The sequence below is a fragment of the Astyanax mexicanus genome, chromosome 21, assembly GCF_023375975.1.
Source record: "Astyanax mexicanus isolate ESR-SI-001 chromosome 21, AstMex3_surface, whole genome shotgun sequence".
NCBI classification, from domain to species: Eukaryota; Metazoa; Chordata; class Actinopteri; order Characiformes; family Acestrorhamphidae; genus Astyanax; species Astyanax mexicanus.
Genome location: NC_064428.1, coordinates 30856168 through 30877435, shown reverse-complemented (window position 1 = coordinate 30877435; position 21268 = coordinate 30856168). Strand labels below are relative to the sequence as shown.

The 21268-nt window shown below is 40.4% G+C and overlaps 1 protein-coding gene across 8 annotated transcripts in view; it reads right to left on the bottom strand.

Moving 5' to 3' along the window:
- Positions 1-519: 519 nt before the first annotated feature.
- Positions 520-21268, bottom strand: part of raph1b (Ras association (RalGDS/AF-6) and pleckstrin homology domains 1b) — a 74891-nt gene continuing 54142 nt past the window's right edge. For 7 of the 8 annotated variants that reach the window (XM_049470162.1, XM_049470163.1, XM_049470164.1 and 4 more), the window contains 10 exons: positions 13722-13799; positions 10135-10294; positions 9451-9572; positions 8991-9056; positions 8748-8891; positions 7486-7596; positions 6768-6866; positions 6513-6633; positions 5883-6025; positions 520-5738 (listed from right to left, as the gene is read on the bottom strand). In XM_049470162.1, the coding sequence (XP_049326119.1) occupies positions 2931-5738; positions 5883-6025; positions 6513-6633; positions 6768-6866; positions 7486-7596; positions 8748-8891; positions 8991-9056; positions 9451-9572; positions 10135-10294; positions 13722-13799 (3852 nt within the window). In that variant the 3' untranslated portion in view covers positions 520-2930. The remainder of the gene's footprint in view (positions 5739-5882; positions 6026-6512; positions 6634-6767; positions 6867-7485; positions 7597-8747; positions 8892-8990; positions 9057-9450; positions 9573-10134; positions 10295-13721; positions 13800-21268) is intronic. The other variant, XM_049470165.1, reaches the window with a different exon arrangement.

Here is a 21268-nt window from a genome sequence, read left to right as displayed (position 1 = left end):
TCATTACTAAAATATGAGCTCTCGTCTGATTGGCTGGTTTGTGGACACAAAAATGAATGAATGAACGCTATCAGCTGCTTAAAGTTGCACCCACTGCTGATACAGATGTGCAAATGTACACACAAACCTGAACTGAAATCATGTCTAATACCAGGTGTGGCCTAGAGGTGTATTAAAGCTCCCTACCACTGAGCTGTATTCTCTTCTCTGGAATGATGGTGCTTCATTCAGTACTTTTGAGATGAGTCCTAACCTCTCTAACTCCTGCTCGTCACTGCATGCAATCAAATCCTCACAGCAATGTTTGAACATCTTGTAGAAAGCCTTCTTCCCTGAACAGTAGAGAGAGTTACTAGAACAAGTGCAGGACAAACCCTTTTTAATACCCTTAATTTCAAAAGAAACAATGAATTAACATTGTTTACTTTTGTCCATATATTATAATCCACATTAATATAGCCCCTTGTTTACCTACAAGCCCACTTCCCGAACCCACTTAACAGAAACACGGAGGCACAGTGAGGTATGATAACATTTATACTGCGACCTTACATGAAAATGCAAAGACACTTCATCTTCATTACCCAAAAAATGCCATTTTCCCACTGAGATTAGAGCTGAGAATTTCCATAGCACTCCAAATGGCTCAAGACCAGAATAATTTAATGCTTACATATGTCACAACCCTGAAAAGAAACATGATATTCGTCATATATTCAGTTTTTTTTAAACACAGATGTCTTACCAAATGGAATACATGGTTGAGTAAGTTAATATGCATATTTTTATACATATACCACATGGTCCTTGACTTTGTCTGCCCAATTCCAGCTATTATGTAGTCCTTGATTTGATCATCATACCAGATGTTGGAGTCACTTTAAAGCAGAGTACAGCTCATCGAAACCCAGAACCCTGTGTAAAAGCCTGTTGGTAATTAAACCAAAACAATAAGACACTTTTTTTGACATGCATTTACAAGAAGGCCTCCTTTTGCCAAAACTCCTCGTAAAGGATGACGTCTTCAGTAGTCGCTGTCATGTGGAACACTGCTCTCAAGTTACAGGACGTTAGTTATACGTGTACATGATCCATTTTTTTTTTACCAGAATACCTGAATGATTTCCAGAAGGGATTCCAAGGCATGACCAATCAGACAGACGAGCAAAGCAGCTTATGTGTACAGCCAGATACTGCAGGGATGTAAATAGTGTACGTAGATTAGACAGGTCCAACTATTAATAAAGCCTTTTTCCACATAGGAACTCCGGAAAATGTCCGGAGAAGTAGATTCGAACGTTAGCCGGAGCTGCCCTTTCACACAAGTGTACAGTCAGGAGATTTACGTGTCAGGTACGTTCTTACTACAGGAAAGATTCCGTAAGGGGATTTAGGTAAGTGGTGGCACCTGTGCAGTGCACGCAAGCAGGAGGCACGTCACTACCCAATGTAAATTTTTCGGGAAAAATTCCTGCTCTATTCACACACAGGCTAGAGATGTACTTGCGATGCATTTGCGTAGACAACCATCTGCATTGTGAATTTTTAAGAAAGGATCGAATCACATTTACCATACATGCTAATGTTCAGATAGGATAAAAAGCTGAATGGCTGACGACATTTTCAATAGAAAAGTTTGTGTAAGTCTGGAACTTTCTTCCTTTGAAACATGAGTTACAGATTGCCTTGTATCACTTCATTAAATGGTGTGAAGGACTTCATCAGCAGTAAAACTGTTCTGTGCATGTGTGGGAGTGTGTGTGTGGTGGAAAAAGTGAAGTAACCACTCTCCACTTAAATACATGCAAATGAACACAATGTTAATACTGAGGACGGTAAAAATGATCGAGATCATGTTCATTTATCTCCTAATAGACGATAACTTAATTATCATGACACAACACAATGCCACCTTCATGTGTACGCAAATAACATTTAACAGCAAGTATATCTCTCTACCCATAGATACACTCAGACATTACCCTGACTTTGAACTAGGGGTCTGGCACAATAAAGTTTAGGTAATGTTCAGACAACGTACAACCAATCCAGACATTTCTGTTCACACATAGTTCCTCTGGACAATGTCTGGAAAAGGTACTCCGAGTCACTGTGCATGTGTGAAAGGGGCTTAAGACACATTAATTCCACCAATCCCACCCATAAGCCATCAGGCCACGTTTCCTCACTTCTGGCACATTTGTTTGAATGCCCCTTTTAACATTTCCCAAATGCAACCCATATACCTTGCTGTCAAACAGCTTCCATTCTTTTCTGCAAACTTTTTTTCTGTTTTTATGACAAAACTGCTACCTAACATCACTTAAGGAGGCTCACAGAATGCACTAGAATGTCACAGAACATTCTGAAGCTCGCCTGGTAAATGTTAACACATTCACATGACAACTGCAAATCAATGTGTCTCTCTTGCGGGAAAAAGCAAAAATGACATGCCAGCCAAAAATTCACTGTACAAACACACCTAACCTCTTACACACTACCTCCTTGAACAACAGTCATCGTCAACCCTTAAAAACTTCAGTCTAAAATAAGAAAAACATCTTCAGTTTTTGTTTTAAATAAATCTATATAAAAAAAGGCAAAATGATTTCTCCCTACGACTTCCATACGAAAATCCATGACATTCATCCACTCGAAAACCAAGGAACTTTTTTTTGTTGTACTTGGGATATTTTGGCCCTATGTCCATGCAGTACCAGTATGTTGAATTGGTTAGATTTCCTTCATATCAAAGTTTAAAACGGAATTTGATACTGAGCGGCACCATAGCTGAGAGTCACTGTGGTCTCTCTCGTCGGCAGGAGTTATTTAAGCGTACTGTTTAAGACCCAGGTAGGCAGGTCACTTTTCCTCCAAAACCCTGTACAAAGGGGGAAAAGCAGGGAGCGTGCAATACGGTTCCTGGAATCTCAATTTGTCAGTTTGGTGCTGTTGTCCCGTTTGGGTGGGGCAGGGGGAGGCCCCCGCCTTAGCGTTGCATAGCCAGAGATGTTGCCAGACATGTACCCGCTCCCGCTGTGTCTCTGCTGGTCGAGTAGAAGCTCCGGAGGAGGTGGCGGCAACACCATGTCATCCATGGTGGCCACAGGGTCCAACTTGCCACTGGAATTGCGCAAGGATTTGCGCTTTAGGGTCCGGTTCAGGTCTTCCAGAAAGTTCGGTTGACTACCTCCCTTTGGAGACGTTGGAGGGGCAGGGCCTCCTGGCAAAGGAGGCGGAGGCTCAGGCGTGTTGTTGCGATGGAGGGCTGCCGAACCAGGAGTCTTCTTTAGGGAACTTTTGTTCCACGGAGGCTGCGGTTGTGGATTCACCACAGCGACTTTGGGGGCACTTCCACCTGGAAGTGGTGGCGGAGGGGGAAGATCCGAGTCAAGTGGTGGAGGCGGAAAGATGTTATTCTCTGGTGGTGGAGGAGAGGGAAAATCTGCAGTCGACTGACGGCTCTGACCAACCCTGCTCTGCAAGGCCAAAGGTAAGTTGGCCAGGTTCAGCTTGCCAGGTTTGGGGGGTGCTGGGGGCCCAGAGAATAGATCCTTGGACGGAGAACCAGAGGAAAACGCTGGTGCAGAAGGCGCTGAACTGGGACTGAATTTGCTAAACAAGTTTTGGCGGGACTCCTGGTAGGCGGATGAAGAGTTGGCCTTGGCGCTGGTGTTGCGCTGAGGGGTTGGTGGAGGTTTCTTGCCTCCTGAGGGGGACTTCTTCATTGGGGAACCTGGTAGAGCTGGGGGAAGGGGAGGAGGAGGTGGTGGCGGTGGTGTAGGGCCTGCAGAACGTGTAGGGCCTGCACAAGGAGGAGGAGGAGGAGGCGGCGGTGGTGGTGTAGGGCCTGCAGAACGTGTAGGGCCTGCAAAGAGAGAAGGAGGCGGTGGTGGTGTAGGGCCTGCAGAACGTGCAGGGCCTGCAGAAGGAGGAGGAGGCGGTGGTGGTGGTGGTGTAGGGCCTGCAGAACGTATAGGGCCTGCACAAGGAGGAGGAGGTGGGCAAGGTGGTGGTGGTGGTGGAGGTGGAAAAGCAAACGAGTTGTCAGGAGGAGGTGGGGGAAACTCTGGCGACTGCTGCTGCAATCCACCAGGCTGCCATTTTGGTTTAGTCTTCACCGCAGGTGGTGATAGTGGAGCTTTGTGACTCTCCACATGGTTGGCACCTGTAGATGATGCACCGGGGAACTGGCTAGCCAGTTGCTTGACCAAAGACGATGTAGTTGAGGGCTGGCTTGGGAATGGCAGGGTCTTGGACATGCTGTGCTGCTTGGGTAGAGTAGGCGGTGGATGGCTCTTCATTGGTGCAGGAGGGGGTGGAGGTGGGGGTGGAGGAGCTGGAGGAAGGGGAGCAACTGGAGACACAGGCAAGACCGTGCCTGAAGGTTTTGGTGCAGTTTGGGGGGGAAATCCTCCAGTGAACATTTTGGCCAAGGGGCGGGGAGGACCCATTTGTTGGACAGGTCCTGGGGGAGGTGGTGGTGGAGGAGGCGGAGGTGGTGCTGGGGCAGGAGGCTGCTGAGGCGGCAGAGGAGGTGCTGGAGGAGTGGGAGGTGGAGGAGGGGGAGGAGGTGGCGGTGGAGGAGGAGACTGAGCTTGACCCCCAGGAGGAGATACATCTCTAGGCAAGTTGGGGAACTTATGGGCCAGAACGTGCTTGAGGCCATTGGAGGTTAGCAGGGGCACGGCTGGTTGGGGACGGGCTGGAGGGGGCAAACCGTTGGGTTGTAGAGGAGGGGGAGGTGGAAGGAAATTGCTTTGGATGGGCAGTTGTGGTGGTGGGGGTGGTGGAGGAGGTGGTGGAGTAGGCTGGGACTGGATAAGTGCAGTTGGAGGTGGGGGAAAAAGCTGGGACTGGACTGGTACTGGAGGCGGAGGAGGTGGAAGAGGTTGGGACTGGATAGAAACAGGTGGAGGAGGGGGGAATAACTGGGATTGAGCAGATACTTGAGAGGGAGGAGGTGGAAGAGGCTGGGACTGGATAGATACAGGTGGAGGTGGGGGGAATAACTGGGATTGAGCAGATAGTTGAGAGGGAGGAGGTGGAAGAGGCTGGGACTGAATAGATAAAGGCGGAGGTGGGGGAAAAGGCTGGGATTGAACAGGTACTGGGGGAGGAGGAGGTGGAAGCGGTTGGGACTGCATGTTTGTCAGAGGTGGAGGTGGTGGTGGTGATGGGGATACCGGTGCTGGAGGGATGAACTGAGGCACTGCAGATGGACTTGGACTTGGAGGTCCGAGTTTCAGAACGGCCATGGCTGAACCCGGAGCAGGCATAGGTGCTGGTGGAGGAGGGGGTGGTGGAGGTGGGATATTTGCCCCTGGAGGAATATTGTTAGTAGGCGGCTTCAGTGCCTGGGAAGGCGGTGTTGGAAGCACTTGCTGGGCTTGTGGGTGTGGCTTTGAAGCCTGAGAAGCATTCTGCAGGCGAGTGATGGTGCTGTATTTTGCAAATATTGGTGGGGTGGAATGGTGGGCAATGCTGGCAGGGGGAGGTGGAGGTGGTGGAGGTGGGGGTGGAGGTGGTGGAGGGGGTGGAGCTGGAGAGGGCTGGGGTGGAGTTTGAACAGGGGTATGAGTAACGCTTCCACGAGGATGTGAGGCTTGCTGGGTATGCTGTGGTGTGTGTTGCTGTGAATGGGATGATGCATGCATATGGGGATGGTTGCTATGGCTGGAGTGGATGCTATGACCACTGTGGGTAGAGTGGGTTGAACGTGTTGACTCTGGTCTCATCTGTACAAGAAAAAACACAACAACAAAAAAAAAATCGACAGCATTAATAAATAGGCAATACTTAACAAAAAAGTGAGGTTCCTGCAAGGTAGATCGTGGTTCGATCTACCTACACCATGATCAGTTGTAGCAAGGACAACTTACCCTGATGCTTTCCTCCATTTGAGTGCCTCTCTTCCAAGCTTCAGAGAAGATAGAGCTGACCACACTCTGGGAACGTGCATGTGTAGATGAGGTACCATCCGACACGCCACTGTCCGTCTGGCTAGAGTGGTTGGACTGTGACTCTATAAAAATTGCACATGCCCAGGATTAGGATGCAAGCAATATCATGCAACAGACAACATACAGCTCTGGAAAAAAATAATAGACCACCTAAAAATTATGAATTTCTTTGATTTTACAAAATTAAAAACATCTGGAATATAATCAAGAGGAAGATAGATGATCTCAAGACATCAAACCAAGCATCAGAACTGGCATAAAGCTATCCAAAAGCAGTGTGTAAGACTGGTGGATGAGAACATGCCAAGATGCATGAAAACTGTAATTAAAAACCAGGGTTATTTCACCAAATATATCTATAAAATAAATAGAATGAATATGAACTTTTTATTTTGCATTATTTTTGTTATTTCAGCCATTTCTCTTTTTCTTTTTCGAGCATTTCTACTCGTCAATTCACTTTCAAATTTGGCGCAAGCATAAAGAGCAACTGCAAGATTCACATTATGGCAAAAACCACAGCAGCTGAGACGTCTGCAGAACACTCACCAGGAATGCTGACTGAGCTGGTGCCAGACTTGATGCTGGAGCTGGAGAGAGAAGACCAGTCGTAGGCTGCCTCGGTGCGCTTCATAGCTTCCTGATAGTTCGAGTACAGCTGTTTCCCATACTGTAATAAAACACACACACACATTCAAACTACTTAACAAAAACAAATTATGCACTGTACACTGAATTAACGTATCACACTGTGGTAAATATGATTTCTATCAGAACCATAATTTTAAATCAGTAGCTACTTGCCTTGGCAATGCGGATCCCGTTGACCCACTGGTGAAGGGTTCTGACATCATCGCAGCACAAGTACTTAATGTATTGAGATTTCTTCTGAATCTGTGGGTGCTGTAGAAACAATACAATATGTTACCATTCATTTTCTAGAAGGTATTTAATGCTACCACTAGAGGGCAGCAACATTTTCTGCTCTAGCAATTCAACCCCTTGTTTTCTTAGGACACACAGTAGAGATGTCGCTATACAACAATATGTAAAAGAGCTTTACATTGACTTATCTTTAGATGATCACTAGGAAGTTCATAATCATGAGCCTCATTTACCAACCAGTTTCTGCTCATTTTAAGTTAAAGATGTAAAAATGCACACACAGCTTGCCTAGTCCCTGTAGAGAAGAACTGCTAATAAAATAGGTCTCTATAAAGCAGATAAGTCAATATGAACCTTTAGGCACCATATCTAATGTCAGGCATGGGCTTAAAGGCTTGGGCACTGAGCTGTGGAGCAGTGTCACTGTGTTCTCTGGAATGATGGTGCTCCTTCCAGTCCTTTTGGGTTGAGCTTGAGTTTAGTTAAAACCTTACTATCTCTTGCTCTTGTCGCTGAAAGCAGTCAAATCATAATAGCTATAAAAGCATGCTAATAAAAAAAAACATTAATAAAAAAACTTGAAAAGCATTTCCAGTGCTTTTGTCTTTACAGTGTATATGCACACACAGCTTCTTACCTTGAGGGCAAGGCAGTAGTCAGTGGGGGCCTTGTACTTGCTTCGGTAGTCCTGTCCATAATAAACATTGACATGGTCCAACTGTAGAAAGCACACCAAGTCTCTAGAGGCCTGCAGAAAAAAAATAATATTAAAAAAATAATAATAATTAAAAGAAATGTCAGGTTTTCTCCCACACTCCAAAAATATGAGGATCAGGTAAATTGGATATTCTAAATTGCCCAGAAAATTGAATACTGGTGTGTGAATGTGTGTGTGACTGTATGCCTGGATATGAATTGGCATTCTGTGCTGGATCAACTCATTAGTGCTAATGCAGTTCTCCAGGTGGGTGGATGTTTCCGGTTGAGAGTATGCTGTGCTTGATTGGCTGCCACTTTTCACCGATGTTTGTTGAGTGTGCGTGGAATTTTATTTATTTATTTTTCTATTTATTTAATTGTAAGCATCCTTGAGTGGCTTGACTAGGTAAGTAAGGAATTGGGATTTGCTGAAATTAAATATGTTGTCCAAAACTGAACATTTGAAAACCAAATACCACAGGTACTCATTAATTTTTTTTTTTTTTACCATTGCATAAAATAAATAGCCTAAGTGTATTTGTCTTGCCTTACAAATAACAATATAAAATATATCTATTTATTTATAAAGAACATCCCAGCAGACGTACCAACACAGCACAATTTGGCTTAAAATAAATTAGTCATTGTTCAATATTAATTATTCAGGCTTTTTACTTATTCGCCCCAAAGCACCAAAAGCGCATTTTTGCTATTTTAGAGGAATACTTTTGATCCTTAAAAATTAGTTCAAATGAATTAGTTCAAACAAACAAAAAAAAATACAAATGCCATAGTCTTGTGATCTGTAATAAGAGAACTGTGCCAGTAGAGGATGCAGCTTAACAGAACTGCTCCAGAATACAGAACAGAACAAAGAAGGGCACAAGCTGACCCTACCTGCTATAAACACTGGAACCTAAATGCCAAAACTGACCTAATCTATCACAGTAAATGTGAGGCAATTTTGGAAAGGCATGGAAAGTGTGTGTGTGTGTGTGAATGTCTGTGTTCCCCAAGGCTTACAAGCAGCATATGGTTTATGTTGACTATGCTGAGTGGATCCATAAACAGGAAATGCCACTGAGAAACACATTCCGTGATTCATTATTCATTTAGTGATAACACACATACACAACCAGTGTAATAAACATACACACAAGTGTAATAAAAACACATGCGTGTACACACACACACACACACCTTGGCCTTGCCCTTAGGGACGAAGTAGATTCCGGATGCACGGAGCAGGAAATAGCGCTTCTTCCATGATTTTTTCCCATCGTCTTTTAGCCAGAGAATGCCTTCAATCTCGGGGACGGATACCGAGCCACCGCAGAAACACTCCTACATAAACACAAAACACACACAGGGACATTTAATGCTGTTGTATATACTGTTTTATATTTTCTGACACTTCTGTTCTGGAGTTTAAATGTGTATTACCTCTAGCAGAGCCTCCTTGTTTCTGTCAGCCATCTCAGACGTCTCTTTCCTTCCCAGAAGGTAATTCTGGAAAAAGAAATCAAGGTATTTTAATGAAGTGGGCATTCATTGTATGTGACATAAGTATTGGGACAACAGATCATTCTTTTTTTTGTAAATCAAAAGCACTATTGTATACTGCCCAGAATTGGCTTCTAACAAATTTGGGAGCATTTCTGTGAGAATTTAAATGGCTTCATCACCGTACTACATCCCCAGCTCAATCCAAAAGTATTTGCTGGAGCACTTAATTCCAGAGAACACGGGTGCACTGCTTCACGGTTTGTGTTATCTGCTTCAGAGTATCCTGTACTGGAGGCAGTACCTCTACAGTGTGATTCAGCTAAATGCATTTATTTAGGAGCATTACAGGTTTTTTTCTGTAAAGTGAGCCTGTGTGTGTGTATTATAAAACTCTTACCTGTGGGTTCTTGAAGAGTGCATACTTTTCAATGCGCTCGATGAACATGAGCTTATTCTGGCTGTCTCTGGTCCAGTTTAGAAGGTTCTCTACCAGGTTCTCATGGTCCTCAAATATACGCTCTAAAAGTGTGTATTCAAGAAACGGAGAGAGAGAGGGAGAGTAAGGTAAGAAACAGTGCATCATCACACACAGACACACACACTTTTAAATACTCATAGCACTGGGGTTAGCAGATAAGGCTAAATCTGCTGCACCCTGCCTTAGTGGAAATCTGGAAATCTAAGCTTACTGTAAATAAATGGAAGCGCTTTAATCACCCAAATAAAACGTTTTCAGGAGAAAAATCTGTGTAGATTAATATACAGAGCTTCTTTGACTTTAAAAGAAAATGTTACACTTAGCTTACTTAGCTTAGCTTAAATTAGAATTAGAAGGAAAAATGGCAACACTCCTGTTCCTTGCACCTCATAATCCAGTGTGCCTTATGTATAAAAATAGATCAGAAGATAATCATTCATTAATAGTGTGCTTTTATAATCTGGTGTGCAACAAATACAATATTTTGAATAATGTGTTCAGGTGCCTAAAATTTCTGCATATGATAGCGTTCTATTCACACTGTAACCACATGTCTCTAGAAGGTAAATACAAGCAGGTGTGCATCTGAGTGTGTATTCATACCCATCTGCAGCTCAGTAATGGTCTCCACCAGGGCCCAGTCTGGGCTGTATCCGCAGTGGGACTTATCCAGTAGGCTGTCCAGCACCTGCCTCACACTCTGCCTCTCATCCACCATCATGGTCTTGGAGCTTTCATCAGACATGTGCACTCGGATCACCAGCTGAGGAAAAACAGGAAGAAGCAATCAATCACAGATAAATGACTCAGAGCTAAAGGACTTCAGGAATGATGCTCATGTTAAACATATGCCTGAAGCACCTACAGCATGACCGGAGCTGGCTTCAATATTTTATAAGTTCATCAAGAACATAAGTGCTTAAAGGACAAATTTAATTACAAAGAGTGTGATTAGTAAAGGACAGTTTTACTCAAAAACACCATAGTAAATATAGGACAGTGTTTCAAATGTAATTTTTAAGAACTGCGATAAATATTGTGCATTCTGTACGTTTTTCTAAATATTGTGATATAATATTTCCATCATTTCACCCATGCATATACCAACATTGCTGCAAACAACTAGCAATCACTTTTGCTACACAATTGCCCTCAATGATCACACAGTATTTAAAAGAGATACAAAAGTTACTTAAGTAATATTCAAATAACCAATGATCCACCTGGATTCACAACTTAAATAAAATACTTTTTTAATATATTAGAAACTGTGAGAAGTAAAAAAAAAACCCAGGTCCATCCAAAAACCCAGATTTCACACCCCATTTTCTGTCCTATAAGAGAGAGCTGAGCTGAATAGACACACTCCTGCCAGGGGTCTGCACAGCAATACAGAGAAGAGCAGCATGTGGCACTTTTCCCACACTCTGTGCTGTTTAATCTCTTCTTCTTTTCCTCAAAAAGAACTGTAACCTACATTAAAACCACTGATTCTGGTCTTTCTGCTTTTTCTTAATGTTTTAAAATAAATCTAAGGAATTCCACTTTCACTGCTATGTGGTGATCCTGTGGGGATCCTGTGTGGCAGTATGCCAAGTCCTGCTGGAAAATGAAATCCGAATCTACATAACAGTTATGAGAAGAGGGAAGCATGAAGTGCTGTAAGATTTTGTGGGAAAACAAAACTGCACTGACTTTAGACTTGATAATAAAACACAGTGGATCAACACCAGCAGATGACCTGTCTCTCCAAACCATCACTGATCAGTAAATTTTACATTTTATTTGTAAATCAAGGGAGCAGAGTCTGGAGGAAGAGTGGAGAGAAACACAGTCCAAACTGCTTGAGGTCTAGTGTGAAGTTTCCACCAATCAGTGATGGTTTGGAACTGAATTACTAAAAATCAGTAACTTTTTAATGATATTCTATATAGAGACAAACTAATGTATGATCAGAGAAGACTAAATATGGATAACAGGTGAAGAAACAAGAAGGTTGTCATAATGTTATGCTTGAGTGGTATATATTGGAAGGAGCCTTGGCCTAAAGGTTTACAAAAAGTAGACTAGGGGTCAAAAGGTCATCTCCAAAATGGTAACTTTAAAGAAATAAGGAAATGTCATAGCTTTTAATGGAAGTCAATGTTGAGAGATTTAAATCTATGCCATTTTGGATCATGATGAACTTTTGAACATATTATGAGAAACAACTGTCAGAATAATAATATGTTTAAAGAGAAAATCTAAAAGGTTTTTACATAACATAATCAAACATATTTTTATAGATTTGTAAAAAAAAAAACATATTCTTAAATAATTCTTAATCAGATCAAACAAATGAAAAGCAAGTGAATCATGGCTAGATCACAGATTCCATGATGATTTTTGATTTAGGGCACCATGATTAAACCGAACACACACACAGTCAGAGATATACACCTCCTCATATGAACCCATTCATGCAGTCTATGCTATTCATCCTATTCATCCCTCTGATTCATTTTGGCCCTGCTCCTGCGTACCACGATCGCTCAAAGCCACCAGCTTCCACCAAATTCATACTGCAGCTATACAAGCGTCAGTCACTGCAACAGAGGCCCATTCAGTCACTGAGCTTCACTGGGGTCCTCAGCGTGAAGAAGTGCCTGGTGGTGTTAGTCAGAGCCACTTCATTCACTTTATCAGCAGTGCAATGGAGAGATATAGACTTTTATACTGCTCTTAACACACAGCGCTGCTCTGAGATCAGACCTGAGGACCAGAAAGACTCAACACAAGAATGCAGCACTTGTACTGAGGAACAAAACCTTGATGCTGCTGCTTCTCTCAGAGTTAACTGTGAACACACACACGCGCACACACACACACACACACACAGTGACCTATTTTCTAGCAGGCTCTCACTCCTCCTCGTCTGTCTCTGCAGTGTGTAAGTGTGTGAAGGATTCGCCACGCTGTGCAGCACTGAGCTAGCAGATATACTGAGCCTAAGGGAGAAAGTAATACTGGCACACACCCATTTCTACCACCCTACTATCACACTACAGCTGGATGAATGTACCAGTAAAAACAAGTCTAAAATGTCTACAGTGTCTAAGTGGAAAACAGTATTTTTTCATTTGTTACCTTTGGGCAGCATTATGCAAGAATACCACTTTTGTAAGATTAATAACAATAAAGCAGTGGTTCTCTTTATCTTCTGAAAAATATAATTTATTCCTTAGAGGGCATTTTTACATAATATTTTTTTAAGAGAGAATATGTTTTACTATAATTTATGTCAAATTAATTTCTTAAAATATATTCATGGCATACAAAAGTGTGGGTAAGTACACAGCCCGCAGAGCAACATTTCGGCACATTTTATTAAATAATCACTGCTTACCGTATTTTGGGCACCGTAAGACGCACTTAAAATCCTTTAATTTTCCCAAAAATCAGCAGTGTGTCTTATAGGTCAGTGCTTCTTATGTATGAATTTTACCTGTCAGGTTGTAAGGAGCAGTAAAGCCACAAAGCTGCTAGCGCTAGCAGTTAGCTGCTAATGCTTAGGCTGCTGCACCCAGCCTTAGTCAAAGTATGGATTAACATCCAGAGCTTGTTTGACTTTAAAATATATATATATATATATTTTTTTTTTTAATTGTTTACTTATCTTAGCTTTACTTAACTTATCCCCCACCACCACCACAGCGACTAGACCTGCAGAATTAAAAGGGAAACATGGCGACACCCCTGTTCCTTACTAGTGTTGCATGATGTGCCTTATAATCCGGTGTACCTTATGCATGAAAACAGACCAGAGAATGGAACAGAATATATATATATATATATATTCTATAGCCAATAGTGTCCCAAGCAGACAGTGAGAGTGGTAATGATCGTGAAAGGTGGTGTCTGTCTAGAATTGTCAATGGAAACAGATTCTAAGTGACTCTGGCAGCAACCACATCCACATTCTATGTAGGAGACCCCACACCTATATATCCCACAGGTTCAGTGCATCATTCTTTTTCCTTTATGGGGCAGATATTAGTTCATAGCATAACAAGTCAGTGTATATATTAACTGATTCTACAAAATAATGCTCCAAACGTGAAACTTTACAAGAAAAAGACAAGGTGTGTGTGTGACAGTGATGATAATTCCCACATGTGGAAAGATTAAATGTGAAACTTGGCCGCACCCACCTTCTTGACTTGCGCTTCTTTAATTTTTTCCAGAGCTACACGAATTTTCTCAGCCTTCGCTTTGGCAGCTTGCTCCTCCTACAGACACACAAAGACACATAAATACACACACAAGGACAGATACACACAGCTTTTTATAGATAAATGCATACCATTATTGCAATACAGATAAATTAGAAATCCACAAAATACAAATCACATATCTAACGAGTGAGTAATCCTTATTTTGTGGAATTCTGAAAGGAATTTGGGTAAAAATAATGTAGTCCCATATTTAAGCATGCCACATCAAGAGCATGTGTAAAATGCTCATGTGTAAAACGCCCATGCTAATGTGTAAAATGCTAATGTGTAAAATGCTAATGTGTAATGCTCATGCTAATGTTTAAAACACATGACATAGCATGCAAAAATATGATAAACATGTAGTAGTCTGTATATTATATAAACAAATCATGCCTATTTAATTATATTTTATCAATGCTGTGCAGCTCTAGCAGATACCATCAATCTATCATCAACAGGAGATATAATTTGGAATACTATAAGTACAATATGAAATTTTTTAACCAATTTTTTTTATTTTTTTTTATCTTACCTGCCCCCTCCAACACGCGGTCATCATATCCATCTTCTATCAACCTAACACAAACCCCCCAAAAAACCACACCAATCTGTGTCTTATTGTCCGCTGAGCCTAGTAGAAGCCCCACCAGTGTTCAGAACCTACTCAAACCCTCAGACAAATGGCTGCTTATTCATACAGTACAGGTATGTCCAGTACATAAATGAAGAACACTCTACAGAAGCTCCAGAACGTCCAATAGGACTAACAAATGTGGTCGAAAAACCCCAAAACGGCAATGAGCCGCTTCACAAACCCAAGCGTCAGGATGAAGCAATCTAGCTAGTAGATCCATGGCTTCCAATCAGACAATCTTTTTGGATCCAGTGCACTCCAACAACGAAAGATATGAAAGCCCTGAGCTACCAGATGAAATAAATGAGAAAAGAAAAAAAAAGACAAAGAAAAGAAGTCTTGCTCCTCCTGTTGCACTAACTAGCGAAAAGAAGGTGTGTGCAAGTCTGTGTATATGTGTGTGTTGTGACCCATATGCAGCAGATGATCCCTGACACAACTGGAGACACTGATACAGACGGAAAGGCGTCAAAAACACAATGCTAATCCACAACCTCTGCACTGGAGAAGTGGGAGGAGGGAACGATAGAGAGAGAGAGGCGTCTCTCGCCCTCAGTTTCTGTCTCTCTTAGTTCCAGGCTCTCCTTTTTTGTTCTCGTGTCTTTCTGTTCTTTGCTGTAGTCTCTCCCTTTTATGCTCAACTTCAACTCTTAGTTGTTTTTCCAGTCTCTCTCTCTTCTTCTTCTCCCCTTTTTCGTCTTTCTTGTTCTCTTTCCAAGTCGCTCACATCCACATTCCCTTCTCTTCCAGCGTTCCTCTCTTCTTTTCCCCAAATGTCTCTCGCTTCCAACCAGTCTTTCCCTTTCCCCCACTTAGATTCAGTGTCTCTCGCTCTCTCTCACTCACTCTCCCTCACACACACACAGCTGTATGTTTCTGGCACTGCACTCCATCCCAAAGCTTTAATCCCCCTCTACTCTCATATACAAGACCCCCGCCCCCTCCCTCTGTTCACTCCTCCACCAATCAAAACCCCTTCTACTCCCTTTCTACTAATCACAGCACTCGTCTTCACCTATCCAGCCAATAAGAGGGAATCGCTTTCCTGACCTTCTTTTAGGAGGCCAATCAGAGTAAGGTGTAGGCCAGACAGCTTCTCTGGTCTTTATCTATCTGAGTGTGGAGAACAGGAACACCCTCCGTTTCTGGAATACTGAAGTGGGGAGAGCTATCAGGGTTTACACTTTACTGCTATAACCTCAGATATATTATTTACACACTGAAAACATTCCCCCCTCCCCCTGTTCAGACATTATTATTCAGAGCGTAAGAGAGGAATATATAGAAGAGCAAGCTATAGAAAGAGTTAAAAGAAAAGAGAGAGTGTTAGAGAGACATAACAGCGATATAGAGAGATATAGAAATGGCAAAATGAATCAGAAAGTGTTAGAAACAAGTGATAAAAAGATAGAAACACAAGAGAGATAAAGATGAAAATGTTAGAAAGAGACATACAACAGATAAGGAGCCAAAGAGAAAGAAAAAACAATCAATAGATGAAAGAAAACACCTATACAAGACATAAGGGAGAGAGACATATGAAAGACACAGCATGAGAAGAGAGAAAGAGACATAAGAGAAATAATGGAGAAAGGGACAGAGAGACAGAGAGATAAAGCATGAGGAGAGAGACATATGCAAGATAAAGGAAAAAGGGGTAGACAAAGACAGAAGAAATATGAGGGGAGAGAGAGAGAGACAAATAATAAAGAATGGAGAAAGGGATTGAGACATAAAAGCGATACAGCATGAGGAAAGAGAAAGACATGAAAAATAATGGAGACAGAGACAGATAGAGACAGAAGAGTTATGGCATGAGAAGAGAGACATGGCAGATAAAAGAGAAAGGGGCAAATAGAGACATAGAAGAGATATATGAGAGAGACATGAGAAATAATGGATAAAGAGATATAGGGACATAGAGGAAATACAGTATGAGGAGAAAAAGAGACATGAGAGATAAAGGAAAAAGGGACAGAAAATATATAAGGAGAAAGAGACATATGAGAAATAATGGAGAAAGTGATAGAGAGACATAGAAGAGATACAGCATCAGGAGAGAGAGAGACATTTGAGAGATAAAGGAAAAGAGACACGTATGCACCGCAGAGACAAGAGAAAAGATACAAGTGGAAATAGAATAGACAGAGTGAAACATACAAGAAACAAAAATAGAGAGAAAAAGGAGCAAAGGGCAGACAGAATAAATAACATAAAAAATGAGAGATGAGAGGGAGGGAGAATACCAGATAAAAAGAGGAGAAAAAAGGTGGAAAAAGAAAAGAAACAGATGCTCGTATCATCATCTCTGCTTTCTCTCTGGGTCAGGCGTTTCTCCACTGAGCATGTTCATGATATTTAGCAGAGGGAGAGAAAGAAAGAGAGAGAGGATTCCTAACAGGCTTTGCAGAGGCTGCTATATAAAGAATCAGATTCTCTTTGAAGTCTCTTCCCTTCCTCTACCCACCTCTCTCTTCCTCTCTCTCTCGCTCTCTCTCCTCATGTTCGGTAATGTAGCGTACGGTCTGTGGGTCTGCATGCGGCAGTGTGTTCACAGAGAACGAGTATAAAGAGAGCTGGTCCCTGTCTTTTCTACTCATTTCAACCATGTGTTTCCTCCAGACCAACTGATGAACTAGCCAAGATGCTGCTGCTACAGCTACAGTCTGTAGTCTGGACTTGAACAGTAGCTCATCCTGGTGTTCAAAAACAACATGTAAAAAATTTAAGCAAATTCAACACTGCTTTACACAATCTCCTGTGAAACTGGGCCATCTTTGTTGAATGAATTGTGTCACTGGGCCAAACACAAACTGCTAATACTAAACGCTTTTGAGAGATTATTCTAAATTAGTCAATTCAATCAATCCTGACTCAAAAGGCTGACATACAGCTCTGGAAAAAAATAAGAGACCACTTAAAATGATAAGTTTCTTTGATTTTACCAAATTGAAAACCTCTGGAATATAATCAAGAGGAAGATGGATGATCACAAGCCATCAAAACAAACTGAACTGCTTGAATTTTTTGCACCAGGAGTGGCGTAAAGGTATCCAAAAGCAGTGTGTAAGACTGGTGGAGGAGAACATGCCAAGATGCATAGAAACTGTGGTTGAAAAACAGGGTTATTCCACTAAATATTAATTTCTGAACTTTATAAACAATTGTTTGATGTCTGAAAGCTCTGCATCTTTTTTGTTATTTCAGCCATTTCTCAATTTCTCCAAATAAATGCTCTAAAAGACAATATTTTTATTTGGAATTTAGAAGAAATGTTTGTAGTTTATAGAATAAAACAACAATGTTCATTTTACTCAAACATATACCTATAAACAGCAAAACCGGAGAAAAAGATTCAGAAACTGAAGTGGTCTCTTCCTTTTTTTCCTGAGCTGTAAATTTCTGCATCTGAGGTCTACTGTCGCAACTGTGAGCATTTATACTTGTGCACTGAGGATTCTGTATTACTCTGCAAATTACACTGTAATGGTGGAAATTCAAAGGCTTGATTTGAAAGTTCAGTGGACCAATCACAGTATGTAGGGTACACAGCTTATGCTATATATATATATATATATATATATATATATATATATATATATATATATATATATATATATATATATATATATACACACAGTATCTTATATAGTTTGGAAACCTTCCCTCACTGCTTTCATCCATTTTTCCTTCTCCTCAGTCCATTTTCCCTTTTTTTCCCCCACACCCTTTTTCCAGTCTCCTTGACATACAAGTCACATAAATTCGGAGACAGAGTTGTGCTGTCGCAAATCAAATAAGTATATTTAAGTAGCCCAAATATAAACTAAACTTTGATGTTTACACTGCCACAACGATTGGATTTAAACTACTTTAACCTGCTATGTGAACACAGCCGTAAGAAGGAGTCTGAATAAAGACCTCTGGATAATTAAAGATGGCCAGATTTCTCCCTATTCAATTCTCTTTGAGTCTGAAGCGTGGGACGCCGTTTTGCCTCCGTTCTAGCGGCCGCATATTCAATGAGAGCGTGTTCTGAAATATGCATACACTACTATCATCTCCAGAATGCAGAGACACTGACACACAAAGCAGCAGTCGACTACTGGGATTTCAATATTTAGCACAACCACTTCAACTGTGTACATGGTTATCAACAGGCAAATATAACACAACTCCAGGATCCTGCACATTTAAGAAGCTCTTTCATAGCTAATTACAAAAACAATATAAATCTTACTTATTCTATTGGCAATACAGCTGCTAATGTGGTTTACCACAATTCATTCACTGTTAGTACTGTTGACTGCCTACAACTGTTCCTATAATCAACTGTATGGCTCATTAAAAACTACTCAGATGCCTCAAGGTTGAATAATCTTTCCTTATATAAGAATTCGCCATTCAGGAGTTCCTTGTTAACCCACAATCCTTTGCAGGAGCATTAATGAGTGCTTATTTGAGAATGGTATCAAGGGAACTCAAGGGAACTACAGTGTAATTACATATTCTATGCATATTAATGGTAATCATCATGCACAATTTAACCAAGAACTCTGATCAGTCGGAAGCTTGTGCCACTATTATACTATTACATATTAATAATATTACTATAAAAATGTGTAGCAAAAAAAATGTGTAATAAAATATATCTGAATTATAAGCATTCTAAGCATACTTTGATTAAATCAACCATGTGTGTAAAAATAAAGAACTTATAATTGAAAGTATGAGGTTTGGGGGAGGGTGTAGGGGGCTCAGTTGCATTCCTTCATTTGAAACCTCAATCAGTTTGCAAGAGAACATCTACAATTTATCAATAGCAATAATTTTACATACAAAAAAGGTTATTACATATATTTTTCCGTTCTAATAAATATACAAAAATATATAGAAAATTCTGTTTTCAGTGTATTATGAGGTGCAGAATAATGGGGAAATGTTTTTTTTATCTAAAATGTGAAAAAGTAAAAGTTACTGAAATGCTCTGTATTTTAATATATTTCCATATACAATTTCACATTCTGTTCTCTTTTCCTTCCTTTATATTTTACTGATTTTTCCTACACACATTTCTTTGTTTAAAATGATTGGACAGTACTTTTTAATGAACTTTGATTTAATCTTTTAATAAATAAATGAAAAGCTTAATTTTACTCAAATTTTACTGCAAATTGCAAAAGCTGTCAGTTTTTGTTTGACCACTAGGTGCAAATCTTCAATTAATAAAGATCATACGCAGTCAAGACTGTGATGTAACAGTTCTGAGGTTTTCAAATTGGCCCGTTTTTCAGCTGTTTTAGTTCTGTTACATTTTTCAAGGCTCTGGATTAGATTTAACTGTTTAAACTAAGATTAAGAGATCTTATTGCCAGAAAAAGAATACCACCAGCAGTACAACAACCAACAAAATACTACAAACAATGAAAGATTCTTTAATGCTTGCATGTGAATGTATGTGTGAGAAAGAAATGAGAGAGTAATAATTCACACTGGTAAGAGGATTACTTAAGTCCATTGTGAGAAACCCTGCCATCTAAGCCAATCATCTTGCACCACATCCAAACAAAGGGTAATAATAATGTATGCAGAAGTGTTTGTAGCATATCGATGGTTCTGTAAATACACAAACACTGATGCCAAGTAAGGCCAATGTCTGAACTGCACAAAGTAAAATATAAACCACCTAAACACATACTGAGAATACACAAAGCAATGTAAATTCAAACCCACAGTTTGAATAAGCAGCCATTAGTGAGAGTTGAGCCTCACTGTACAAAGTGCCCAGGACATAAGACATAAGATATGATATATTTTTCATATTGGTTTATCTGAAATCTCACACAAATCTTGAGCTAATAATTAATCATTTGATCATGTTCTCCTGTTGGTGTTTAATGCACTCCATTATTTTAACACGAAATGAGTCCCAGTACATTCATACCTCTAAGAATGATGGCACTGATATAATCAATCTATACATGTCTTAATCCATTAGCATAATTAACTATTTAACTATTTAACAGCATTAGTTTAGTATTCTTTACAAAGCAAATTTGTTGTTGAACTCAATTTCTGTTATAATGCAAATATTTCTTAACCTGTATGAGTTTGTGATATAAAGTACCAGTAAAATTTGAATACGATGTTTTTTCTTTATTTTTATTATTTTCTACATTGTAGATTAATACTGAAGATATCAAAACTAGAAAGGAACACATATGGAGTTATGAAGTGAACCCAAAAAAGGCACATATGTTTTATACTTTAGATTCTTCAAAGTAGTGCCTTTTGCTTTGATACCAACTTTGCCCACTCTTGGCATTTTTCTCTCAGTCAGCCTCAAGAGATAAAACCTGGAAAGGTTCTCCAGCTGTCTTAAAGGAGTTCTAGAGGTGCTGAGCTTCTAGAGTGAACTGCTTTACCTTCACTCTGCACTCGTTCTGGTCCCAAAACACCTGTGTTGGGTTTTTATTTTGGGTGTTTATAAGGTTTGTCATAATTTGAAATAATTTTAAACCACCTTTTAAATCACCTTCAGACTGCATGTATCTGTTTTAGTTTTTTTTACTATTTACCTTTTATTCCTTTATTGTTTGCCTGTTTTTTCTAATGCTTTTACCATTTCATTTTGATTGTTTCTTTAGGAAGTTCCTTTTTTTCAGTCCCTTGTAAATGCTGGGATGTAATTGCCTGGCTGCATTGAAAAAGGGTTATCCTAAATGTATTACAGAGTAAAAAAAATAAAGGTTGATTGTGAATGTGAACACTTTTCTCTATTATCTAACTGCATATGTGTTCAATTATATTGTTGGAGTCTTTAATATTAATCTTCTATGGGGTAAAT